Below are 12,728 nucleotides of genomic sequence, written 5' to 3'. Positions count from 1 at the left end.
ATTCTCTTTATTGATTATTGACCTATGAAACATTCCCCATGTATCTCAACATAAGTACCAGTGAAAAGTTTGGACACCTACTTATTCAAGGGTTTTTCATTATGTTTTACTATTTTCTACATTGTAGAATCATAGTGAAGACATAAAAACCATGAAATAACACATATGGAATCATGTAGTAACCAAAAAAGTGTTAAACAAGTAAAAATATTTTATATTTGAGATTCTTCAAATTAGCCACCCTTTGCCTTGATGACAGCAAAACACCAGTCTCAACGTCAACAGTGAAAAGGCGACTCCGGGATGCTGGCCTTCTAGGCAGAGTTGCAAAGAAAAAGCCATATCTCAGGCTGTCCAATAAAAAGATAAGATTAAGATCGGCAAAAGAACACAGACACTGAACAGAGGAACTCTGCCTAGAAGGCATCAATAGGCATCCCGGAGTCGCCTGTTCACTATTGATGTTGATACTGGTGTTTTGCGTGTACTATTTAATGAAGCTGCCAGTTGAGGACTTGTGAGGCTCTAATGTACTTGTCCTCTTGCTCAGTTGTGCACCGGAGCCTCCCACTCCTCTTTCTATTCTGGTTAGAGCCAGTTTGCGCTGTTCTGTGAAGGGAGTAATACACATCGTTGTATGTTATCTTCAGTTTCTTGGCAATTTCTCGCATGGAATAGCCTACATTTCTCAGAACAAGAATAGACTGACGAGTTTCATAAGAAAGTCCTTTGTTTCTGGCCTTTGTTTTTTGAGCCTGTAATTGAACCCAGAAACGCTGATGCTCCAGATACTCAACTAGTGTAAAGAAGGCCAGTTTTATTGCTTTTATCAGAACAAGAGTTTTCAGCTGTGTTAACATAATTGCAAAAGGGTTTTCTAATGATCAATTAGCCTTTTAAAATTATAAACTTGGAATAGCTAACACAATGTGCCATTGGAACACAGGAGTGATGGTTGCTTATAATGGGCCTCTGTACGCCTATGTAGATTATTCCATAACAAATCTGCAGTTTCCAGCTACAATAGTCATTTACAACATTATCAACGTCTACACTGTATTTCTGATCAATTTTATGTTATTTTAATGGACAAAAAATGTGCTTTTCTTTCTAAAACAACGACATTTCTAAGTCAMCCCAAACGTTCGAGCGGTAGTGTAAATATTCAGACCCTTTGCTATGAGACTCGACATTGAGCTCAGATGCATCCTGTTTCCATTGATCATCAACTTGATTGGAGTCCACCTGTGGTAAATTCAACTGATTGGACATGATTTGGAAAGTCACACACCTGTCTATATAAGGTCCCACAGTTGACAGTGCATGTCAGAGCAAAAACCAAGCCATGAGGTCGAAGGAATTGTCCATAGAGCTCTGAGACAGGATTGTGTYRAGGCACWGATCTGRGGAAGGGTACCAAACAATTTCTGCAACATTGAAGGTCCCCAAAAACACAGTGGCCTCCATCATTCTTAAATGGATGAAATTTGGAACCATCGAGACTCTTGCTAGAGCTGGCCGCCCGGCCAAACTGAGCAATCAGGGGAGAAGGGCCTTGGTCAGAGAGGTGAACAAAAACCCGGTGGTCACTCTGACAGAGCTACAGAGTTCCTCTGTGGAGAAGGGAGAACATTCCAGAAGGACAACCATCTCTGTAGCACTCAACCAATCAGGCCTTTATGGTTGAGTGGCCAGACGGAAGCGACTCCTCAGTTAAAGGCATATGAAGCCTGCTTGGAGATTGCCAAAAGGACTCTTAGACCATGAGAAACAAGATTCCCTGSTCTGATGAAACCAAGATTGAACTCTTCGGCCTGAAATCCAAGCTTCACGTCTGGAGGAAACAAGGCACCGCTCATCACCTGGCCAATACCATCCTTACGGTGAATCATGGTGGTGGCAGCATCATGCTRTGGCAGGGACTGGGAGACTTGTCAGGATCGAGAGAAACATAAAYGGAGCAAAGTACAGAGTGATCCTTGATGAAAACCTGCTCAAGAACTCAGACTGGGGCGAAGGTTCACATTCCAACAGGACAACAACCCTAAGCACACAGCCAAGACAACGCACGTCTCTGAATGTTCTTGAGTGGCCCAGCCAGAGCCCGGACTTGAGCCTGATCGAACATCTCTGGAGAGACCTGAAAATAGCTATGTAGCGACGCTCCCCATCCAACCTGACAGAGCTTGAGAGGATCTGCAGCGAAGAATGGGAGAAACTCTCCAAACAGAGCTGTGCTAAGCTTGTAGCGTCATACCCAAGAAAACTCCTGGCTGTAATTGCTGCCAAGGTTGCTTCAACAAAGTACTGAGTAAAGGGTCTGAATACTTATGTAAAAGTGATATTTCTGTTTTTTGTTTGAATAAATTTGCAAACATTTAAAAAACCTGTTTTGACTTTGTCCTTATGGGGTATTTAATCAATTTTAGAATGAGGCTGTAACACAACAAAATATGGAAAAAGTTAAGGCGTTTGAATACTTTCCGAATGCACTATGTTTGCATAAAAATATAATAAATCTAACTCAAATAATGTTTTCACAAATAAGCTAGACTAAAAGTGGACTATTTCCTACTTTGTTCCCTGGTCTCCCCTACCTAACAATCTTTGTCTATGACAAAAGCATTTGAGGGGGACATTTCGTTGGTACTGCATTTCAAGTTGTCTAGTCGAATACATGGCTTAATTTTCCTGATCCTCCTCTTCCTCCTCTCCATCGATGTCCTCTAGTATCCGGGACTGCATGGCCAGCCTCTGTGCCACTGCCGTTACCATGGCAGCTCCCTTCCCGCTGCCGTCGTCGGAGACGAGGTAAGTGATATCACACTTGGGGGCCAGGATGCGTACGGTCTCCTGGAGCTTCTCACTGAAGCTGGAGGGGAAAAGCAGGGGGGGGGGGCAGGGACCGTGTTGAGAGAGACAGGGGGGATAGTCAAATCAATGTATGGTTACCTGGACACCTGACACTGACATAGGTCCTGAGAGTTCAATCTCACCTGACACTAAATACAATCTCACTTGACACTAAATAGCTTATTCCATTAAATACTTCCATCATGTGAAATTTCTGCATTTAGACAGAGTGGAAAGGTAGGGTGAAGGTTGAGAGGAATATAATTCACTTTTGGAAGGGAGGATAGTGGTAAGACAGATATTGAGATTCAGCCACTTGTGAATACACTAAGGAAAATAAGGCAGGAAATCCACGCAGTTATTATGGCAGCACAAGAGGATATCCTCCATTCAATCAAGTGACAAGAAAATAAAAGCAGGATTTAGTTGTATCTTTTCACTGAAATAACCCTGTGAAAAACGTCATATAATCTCTATTGGAGGTGAACATACTTGGGGTGTTTCTTGTATACTGTGCCATCCACCCCCACTGTGGTGCTTAGATGGTCCAGTCCACGGTTGACACGGATACGGTTGGCAATGGTTGCCAAGGCAGTGGCACACAACTGGGCCGAGCGTGTGGAGAGAGAGTCGCACACCAGACGCACAATCTGACAGTCCACAGGCCCGACAGGCAGGTCCAGCTCTGACAGAATCTCCTGGGCCTTCTGCAGTCCTGTGTTCTCCCTGAGACAAGCAACACTCGTCAGTTGAGTCATCCATCAATATATTTTGGTGTGAATGCAAGCTGATATAAGTGACATAAATGGATTTCAAATAGATAGGTTGTTAAGGATTAAACTGACTGAGAAGGCCTATTGATGGTAAATGGTATAATATAGTTGTAAAGACAGCTCATTTTTCTCAATGCTACACAATGGAAGCTTCTGTATTATGTAGCCCATTCATATATAAAAATAACAGCTATATTTAGGGTCTGTGTAAGTAGATATATGACACATAAGAGCATGGTGTGTCTGTCACTCACTCCTCTATCTCGGAGATTAATCTGGTCTCAAAGCTGTCCTGTGTGAGCAAGGCCACTGATAGATCTCCTCCAAACAGTAGCTTGTCCCGAGCCAGCTTCACCAACACCAGCCTGGCTATCTCTCCCAAGTACATCCCACTGATCATCTTCTCAAAGCTGGATACAGAGACAGACACACAGACATGGACAAACAACAGATAGTCAAGTATACAACAAGCATACAACAGAGAGTCGATAAATGGGCCAGGATGTAGTCAAGAGAKCCAAGCATAGAGGTCACAGTCATAGCTGTATTTTATGTATTTTAGATAYGTACTTTCAACTGCTCATTAATTAAAAATACATACACATGCACGCCTGGGTTGAGTGAGTCTCCATCCACCACCAGGTCAAACTCAGTCTGGATGTCCTTTAGGGAGCCGTCGTCTCCAAATCCCCCCCACTCTGTGTTGATGCACATGCGTCCGTCTTCCCCCTCTACTCTCTTCACGTTTTTGATCTCCTCCATGTAACATGCATTCGTCCCCGTCCCTGGGGAGGCAAAGACAATGTTTGACAGAAACACATGCGAACACATAGGCACAGGCACACACACAAAACCATGTTGCCATCATCTCCAGCAGAGGGAGCCATTGCAGTGTGAAAGTGCTAGAAACTACATGATGTGTTTCAAGATATATATATATATATATATATATGATTTAACCTTTATTTAAGTAGGCAGGTCAGTTAAGAACAAATTCTTATTTACAATGGCGGCCTACCCCGGGGAAACCGTAACCCGGATGACGCTGGGCCAATTGTGCGCCGTCCTATGGGTCTCCTAATCACGGCCGGTAGTGACACAGCCTGGAATCGAAACAGGGTCTGTAGTGACGCCTCTAGCACTGAGATGCAATGCCTTAGACTGCTGCGCCACTTGGGAGCCCAAATATGACTCTCCATGGTTATCCTTGACATCCCTAACTTACATGCATGTGGTTTTGTAATAACATGATACTATTACTGTTATATATGGTTACTACAGTCACCCTCTCCTTCACTTGCTAGGCTAAATGGGACACATCTCATCTTATGCTTTTATTTGTGTTATTTTCTCTAATTCAATGGTTGCAGTAGTGTGGCTGCAGGTGAGTTAGGCACTACCTACCAATGATCATGCCAATTTCACAGCTCTGGTCCCTGTATCCACAGCTCATCATGGTCCCCACCGTGTCATTCACCATGGCAACGGAACCAATGTCATAATCCTAAGGGAGTAAGAGAAAGAGAGAGAGAGAGAGAGGAAGAGAAGTTTAAGGGTACCACTTCAAGCAAAAGTTACAAGTACCTATCTGTAAAATACACATTTGTGTGCCAATATTAACTATATAGTACCGTAGTAATAACATTCAACATTTTTCATTTAGTAAAACATTTTTAGGTGAGAAGTGGTGATAGTTGTATCTTGCAATAATGATGATAGTTGTTGTGGTTCAAAGAGGCTTATAGACTCACCCCCCTCCTGTGGATGGCTTCTCTCAGTAACCTCACAACGTCCTCTCCTACCACTCCGGAACAGTTAAAGCCTTTGGTCCAGTGGATCAGGATGCTCTGGAAGTTCAGGTCCCATTAGCTACAGTATTCTCACACAGTGTTACACAATTAAAATTGGAATTGACCACCACAACATAACTATCCTTGAAWGACATTCTTGATGCTACTCGACTGTCTTTCCACTGGGGACCGGGTTGAAAAACGTCCTACTCATATCAGTCCTGACTGAATCCTCCCTCTAGTWTATGTTTTAATTGCTGTGCTGAAGCGTGCAGATGTCTCCTTTTTGAATGGATAGTTGTTGTATGTGTGTCTCTGGGGCAGTGTGACAGACCTTGTCGATATCTTTCTGCTCGCAGGGGAAGGAGAAGGTGAAGCCTAGAGGCAGAGTCTGATCCTTCAGCTCCAGAGACTCCAGGAACTCAGCCAGGCATGCAGCGATGTGGTCAAACAACTGGAGATAGAAAGAGAGAAATCCAAATGAGTCAAAATCTCACAGTGGCATTAGTGTTATTTAATAGCGTAATATTGATGGCAATATATCTTGGATGCTTGGAAAAAGGATACTGATTCATCCTGTCAAAAAGTGATGTTCCCTTTTAATTAATTAAGCAAGGTGTGCGGCTTGTCAGACGTTTGGTTCTCTCTAGAAACTGAGCATAGCTTTCATCCGTCAAAACCTGAGGAGACCTGGCAAAGTCACAACCCGTATGAGTCACCCATATGTATTCCCTTGAATATGATTTGATTTGATTTATTTTATTATAGTGTCATGCGTCTTCAGGATACCCAGCCCAGATTGGTTTATAAGACACTGTATTTGCTGTAGCCAAATAAATGATAATGTTTATATATATATACGGTTTGTACACACGTAAATACATACATACAGTACCAGTCAAAAGTTTGGACACACCTACTCATTCAAGGGTTTTCTTTATTTTTTTGCTATTTTCTACATTGTAGAATATTAGTGAAGACATCAAAACTATTAAATAACACATATGGAATCATGTAGTATCCAAAAAAAGTTTTTATATTTGAGATTCTTCAAAGTAGCCATCCTTTGCCTTGATGACAGCTTTGCACACTTTTGGAATTCTCTAAGCCAGCTTCATGAGGTAGTCACCTGGAATGTATTTAAATTAACAGGTGTGCCTTGTTAATAAAAGTTAATTTGGGGAATTTCTTTCCTTCTTAATGCATTTCCGTCAATCAGTTGTTGTGACAAGGTAGGGGTGGTATACAGAAGATAGCCCTATTTGGTTAAAGACCAGGTCCATATTATGGTAAGAACAGCTCAAATAAGCAAAGAGAAACGACAGTCCATCATTACTTTAAGACATTAAGGTCAGTCAATGCAGAACATTTCAAGAACTTTGACATTTCCTTCAAGTGTAGTCGCAAAAACCATCAAGCGTTATGATGAAACTGGCTCTCATGAGGACCGCCACAGGAAAGGTAGACCCAAAGTTACCTCTGCTGCAGAGGATAAGTTCATTAGAGTTACCGGCCTCAGAAATTGCAGCCCAAATAAATGCAGACACATCTCAACATCAACTGTTCAGAGGAGACTGCGTGAATCAGGATTTCATGGTCGAATTGCTGCAAAGAATCCACTACTAAAGGACACCAATAATAAGAAGAGACTTGCTTCGGCCAAGAAACACGAGCAATGGACATTAGACTGATGGAAATCTGTCCTTTGGTCTGATGAGTCCAAATGTGAGATTTTTGGTTGCAACCGCCATGTCGTTGTGAGACGCAGAGTAGCTAAAGGAGGATCTCTGAATATGTGGTTCCCACCGTGAAGCATGGAGGAGGAGGTGTGATGGTGCCTTGCTGGTGACACTGTCTGTGATTTATTTAGAATTCAAGGCACACTTAACCAGCATGGCTGCCACAGCATTCTGCAGTGATACGCCATCCCATCTGGTTTGCGCGTAGTGGGACAATCATTTGTTTTTCAACAGGGCAATGACCCAACACACCTCCAGGCTATGTATGGGCTATTTGACCAAGAAGGAGAGTGATGGAGTGTTGCATAAGATGACCTGGCCTCCACAATCACTCGACCTCAACCCAATTGAGATAGTTTGGGATGAGTTGGACTGCAGAATGAAGGAAAAGCAGCCAACAAGTGCTCAGTATATGTGGGAACTCCTTCAAGACTGTTGGAAAAGCAATCCAGGTGAGGTTGAGAGAATTCCAAGAGTGTGCAAAGCTGTCATCAAGGCAAAGGGTGGCTACTTTGAAGAATCTCAAATATAAAATATATTTGAATTTGTTTAACACTTTTTTGTTTACTACATGATTCCTTATGTGTTATTTCATAGTTTAGATGTCTCCACTATTATTCTACAATGTAGAAAATAGTAAAAATAAAGAAAAACCCTAGGTGTGTCCAAACTCTTGACTGGTACTGTACATATGTACATAAACAGTACATTTGCATTCCTAGTGATATAAAAAAAACAATTGAAACACAAAACAAAAATCTCTCAATTATACAACTTCTCTTAATGCATCTTCCAAGATTTGAAAATAAAACCTGCAACCAGGAACCCTTATTAACTGAATAGCGTTCCAGTTAATCACTAATCCAGAATAGTTATGGTTTCTGTTATTGCATTTTATCAAACAAGGTTACTCTTTAAATCATCATAAAGTACAGTAAAATATATTTATTCTCACATGAGTATGTCCATGTTAAATTCTCAGTTTAAGTGGGATTTTGTGGCTGACAGACAGCCGGTTTCCCAGCTAATGTTCAATATTTGTAGTTGAAGTTAGATTTAATGAACCATGGAAAGTTTATGTTTACAAAGTAAGAAAAAGTAAGAAACCCCGCCTGGGGTTAGAGAATGACCGCCCCATGGGAGGGGTGGGATGAGATCAACTGTACAAACATGTAAATCCCAAACACACACACCTGTTCTCCCGTCCCCAGCATGATCTCCTGGGGGATGGCACAGATCTTACTGTCCATCTTCAGGAGCTTCTGCATCTCCTCCACCACGCGGACACGCAGCACCCGGAAGTTAGTCCCGCCCAGGTCCAGAGCCAGGAAGTCCCCCTTCTCTGTGGGGACCAATCAATTCAAGGAAAATGTTACTGTTGGCCAATTTGCTCAGTCCAAAATCAATGATCAATAATCCATCATATCTACAGTGCAAGAGGACATTAAGAAGTGTGTTGGGGTTGTTGGGGTCTATAGATTCATTTCAGACTGGGCACCTTAGTCTGGGTGAGAGGCTGTCTGGTGAATGGTATACCTACAGTTTAATGAATTAGGTTACTAAAGTAAAGGCCTCAACAAAGGGCCATACCCTCGATCACTGGTGCATACTACGGAGAGTCTTTAAGGACTACAGATTACAGTACTGTACCTCTCCCATCAGGTATTGCCCTCACAAAGGTGGGCAGCATCTTGACGGGTGCCCGGCAGTGTGTGTGTTTGCCCAGCCCTCTGATCATGTCCTTCCTCAGGCGAGATGACACGTCCTGCAGCTTCTCCACAGAGAGACGGAAAGGCTGCAGGCACACTTCCACCTATGAGAGGGATTGATATCAGGGTTCAATTCCATTTCAATTCAGAAAGTTTAAACTAAAATTGCTTTTCAATAACGGAAATAGGAATTTGAATTTCAGTTTACTTTCTGAATTGACTAAATTGAAATGGAATTTACCCCAACCCAAATTGATATTTCAGGGGAAGGATAGCATTGTCAATGTCATCTATGGTAAAGATACTCCCCATAACCAGCGACATTATGGCGTGTAAATCAAGATGACCAATATAGCCAGCACGAAGAAAGGCAGGTTTCCCCACAAGGTGGCAATGTTCATCAGCTGTCCACAACATAGCAATTCTCTGTCTGTAATATTACATTTCCAGTTGAAGAAATATATCATGTTAATGTTACTGGATGATTCACAAGATGATTTAATCCTCCTGGTATGTTCCCTTCATGAAATGTTGTACTGTACTCTTAAATAAATGTTGTAAAGCCGATTATGATGACACAGATATATTGTCTGGAGAAACCAGGGTACGACAGGTAGCCTAGCGGTTAGAGCATTGGGAGCTGACAAGGTGAACAAAAAAATCTGTCGATGTGCCCGTGAGCAAGGCACTTAAACCCAATTTGCTCCAGGAATGCCGTACTACTATGGCTGACCATGTAAAACAACACATTTCACTTTACCTATCCAGTGTATGTGACAATAAAACATAATTACTGGAAAAAGTGCACTATATTTACAATATATGTACATCTTAATTCATCCAGGTGGGCAATTTTATTTACCCATGTTAATTCAGGGCCCCCTAGCAAAAGAGATTTAATCTCAATGAGACTAACCTGGTCAAATAAAAATTATAATTGTAATGTCATTGACAACTTTCAGCACTGACTAATGTCTGATTTTATCAGTCAACAGGGGTGTAACCTGAACCAGAAAACGAGCAAAATAGGAAACGTTCCATTCCACAGGAAGAAAGCTGGTATTGTTTGGTCGAACGTAGTCTGTCATTAACACATTACAGACCTCTGAAGATATTAGACACAATTGCACGTCTACATGCTTCTCTTTTCCTCTTCCTTAAATGATTGGGGCCTTCCTCTCTTTCTCTCCCCCTGCCCCTCTCTCTCACTCCGGCTCAGTTTAAGGCTGTTGTGAAATATGCCCTGGCAGGGGTCAGCAAGGCTGAGGTAGAGAACATGCAGGTAGATCAGTGTCTCCTGTCTCTGCATGATAACAGCAGCCTCAGTTCCTCCATGACTATGACAATGTGGTTCATTTTGATTATTTGATGGGTTTAGACTTGATAGCACTATAATTGCAACCACTTTAAGAAATATGATAGAATTTTTCCCAAACACCTACTGTACAGTGGAATCATAACATCAAGAAAGATGCCATTGACTGGATAAAACACATAAACAAAGCCAGGAGAGAGACGCCAAACCAGAACAGACACACACGTCACACGTCACACGTCACACAAATTATCCTCTTGTACTTAATCAGTGTTCCCACACACCTTTTCAAAATGTGGACAAAAGCGATGAGGCATTATTATGGGTTATGCCGTGAGGGGACTAGCTACTAGAACCAGAGAGACAAAGAGGACTGTGATTATGTTCAAACTATGAGATATCAATACAAGTGCCTTGAGACATTAGACAGAGCACACTCAAATAAGTCCCCTCTACTGTGTATAAGACCTGGGTTCAAATACTGTTTAGGGTATTTCAATTACTTAGAAAAACATTCGAAAGTAAGCATTTAGATATTTTTATTTGAAAAAACACGTAGTTTAATATTGGAACGTATCTGGAAATACAAATGGAAAGTATTTGAAAATACTCAAATACACTCCCAGGTATTTGAAAATACTTTCGTTTATAAGAAACTATTCTATTCCAATAGAAGTAGTTGATTCGGGCCACATTATTAGAAAATACTCAAATACACAGAAAATTAGTATTTAAATAACAAATAATCAAATACATATATCTGAACCCAGGTCTAGTATAAGAGGAGAAAGGTCAGAGGTTATGTGTGTCTCTATGGGACATCCCGTGGAGGCAGCAGGTGTACCTTACTGAGGATGTCTGGGGGGATGGTGTCCAGGTTTGCGACGTCCCGGCTCAGTCTGGCCCCCTTGGGGACGGGGCCGTCGCTCTCGGCATTGGTATCTGTGGAACTCATCTGGACACACACATAGGGGACATGTTAGTAATCCTTAGCAGAGAAAACTATTTTCAATGTGTCACTTTTGCAATTACAGTACAGTACCATATTGACTATTCAATTAAGTATAGATACTAGGCTATAAAGGCAATAGATAATGAGTTCACAGTAATATCACAAATTCTTAATATTTAATCATTAATGATGCAAGATGATGTCAAATATAATATAGTTTTCCAGTTGACTCAAACTTTGAGATGTCTTGTCACCAGGTATCAAATGCAGATCCAATGACACCAGAGCAACATTGCAACGTCAATGTGATATATTTTATTTAACTTAAATAATGTATCTTGAGGCAACTACATGCAAAATAGACTTGGACTCAAAGTATGGCTTACATTGCCTGCAGTCAGAGTGAGTGACACTCATCTCTCAGTACATGTCACTTTTAAAAGGCTAAAGAAGTGCACTCTATCTCAAGAYCCTATAATGTGTGTCAAATCAGTAGTCTTCACTTCTGTAGCCTTTTCAACTATTTTAGGATATGCAACAGAAAATTGTACAAAAGACCAATAATAACGACAATTAGTTTAAAGAATTAGACTAACCTTTAGTGGATTAAATCGACAAATCCGTGTCTTGACAGCAATGTTCAGACTTGCATCAACTTCCTGCAAAACAGTTGCACATGAGTTCGCCTTGTAACGGTGATGATGATACACCCACCTCCAGAAYGGGTATGTAAATTACACAAAATGCCTTCACGTGATTACTGTATATAATCTTGTAGGCTACAATTAGTCAATTAATTGAGGTGGGGATAGTTGCACTTTGTGATTTACACATTCATTACACACATTGTATTTCATTCAAAAGGATATTTTGGTAATGATTTCCATTAACTTCTTCATGTAGCCGTACTTATTCATAAATTAATCACAGTGCATGTATTACACATACAGTATAAACACAAAATATGACAAAGGCTAGAGAGCATAATGAATACAATCCATAAAATGATGCAACTGACATGTCTCTCTAGAAAAGCCAGCATCATGTTGTGGGGGTGCTTTGCTGCAGGAGGGACTGGTGCACTTCATGAAAATGATGTGGATATATTGAAGCAACATCTCAAGACATCAGTCAGGAAGTTAAAGCTTGGTCGCAAATGGGTCTTCCAAATGGACATTGACCCCAAGCATACTTCCAAAGTTGTGGCAAAATGGCTTAAGGACAACAAAGTCAAGGTATTGGAGTGGCCATCACAAAGCCCTGACCTCAATCCTATAGAAAATTTGTGGACAGAACGGAAAAAGCGTGTGCGAGCAAGGAGGCCTACAAAACATGACTCAGTCACACCAGCTCTGTCAGAGGAATGGGCCAAAATTCACCCAACTTATTGTGGGTAGCTTGTGGAAGGCTACCCGAAACGTTTGACCCAAGTTAAACAATTTAAAGGCAATGCTACCAAATACAAATTGAGTGTATGTAAACTTCTGACCCACTGGGAGTGTGATGAAAGAAATAAAAGCTGAAATAAATAATTCTCTAGTATTATTCTGACATTTCACATTCTTAAAATAAAGTTGTGATCCTAACTGACCTAAGA

At 41.3% G+C, this 12,728-nt stretch overlaps 1 protein-coding gene across 1 annotated transcript; it reads right to left on the bottom strand.

The window, feature by feature from the left end:
• Window positions 1-789: 789 nt before the first annotated feature.
• Window positions 790-11,850, bottom strand: LOC111980190 (hexokinase-2-like). Its single transcript, XM_024010862.2, has 11 exons — window positions 11,728-11,850; window positions 11,024-11,134; window positions 8,806-8,968; window positions 8,349-8,497; window positions 5,751-5,870; window positions 5,378-5,473; window positions 5,031-5,130; window positions 4,228-4,411; window positions 3,881-4,036; window positions 3,346-3,579; window positions 790-2,872 (listed from the first exon to the last, which is right to left on the bottom strand). Exons 2-11 carry the CDS (start codon window positions 11,132-11,134, stop codon window positions 2,683-2,685), a joined length of 1,503 nt encoding a protein of 500 aa, XP_023866630.1. The 5' UTR covers window positions 11,728-11,850; the 3' UTR covers window positions 790-2,682.
• Window positions 11,851-12,728: the final 878 nt, after the last annotated feature.

Source organism: Salvelinus sp. IW2-2015, linkage group LG20 (genome assembly GCF_002910315.2).
Source record: "Salvelinus sp. IW2-2015 linkage group LG20, ASM291031v2, whole genome shotgun sequence".
Lineage (NCBI taxonomy): Eukaryota > Metazoa > Chordata > Actinopteri > Salmoniformes > Salmonidae > Salvelinus > Salvelinus sp. IW2-2015.
This window is presented reverse-complemented; position numbering and strand designations above follow the sequence as displayed.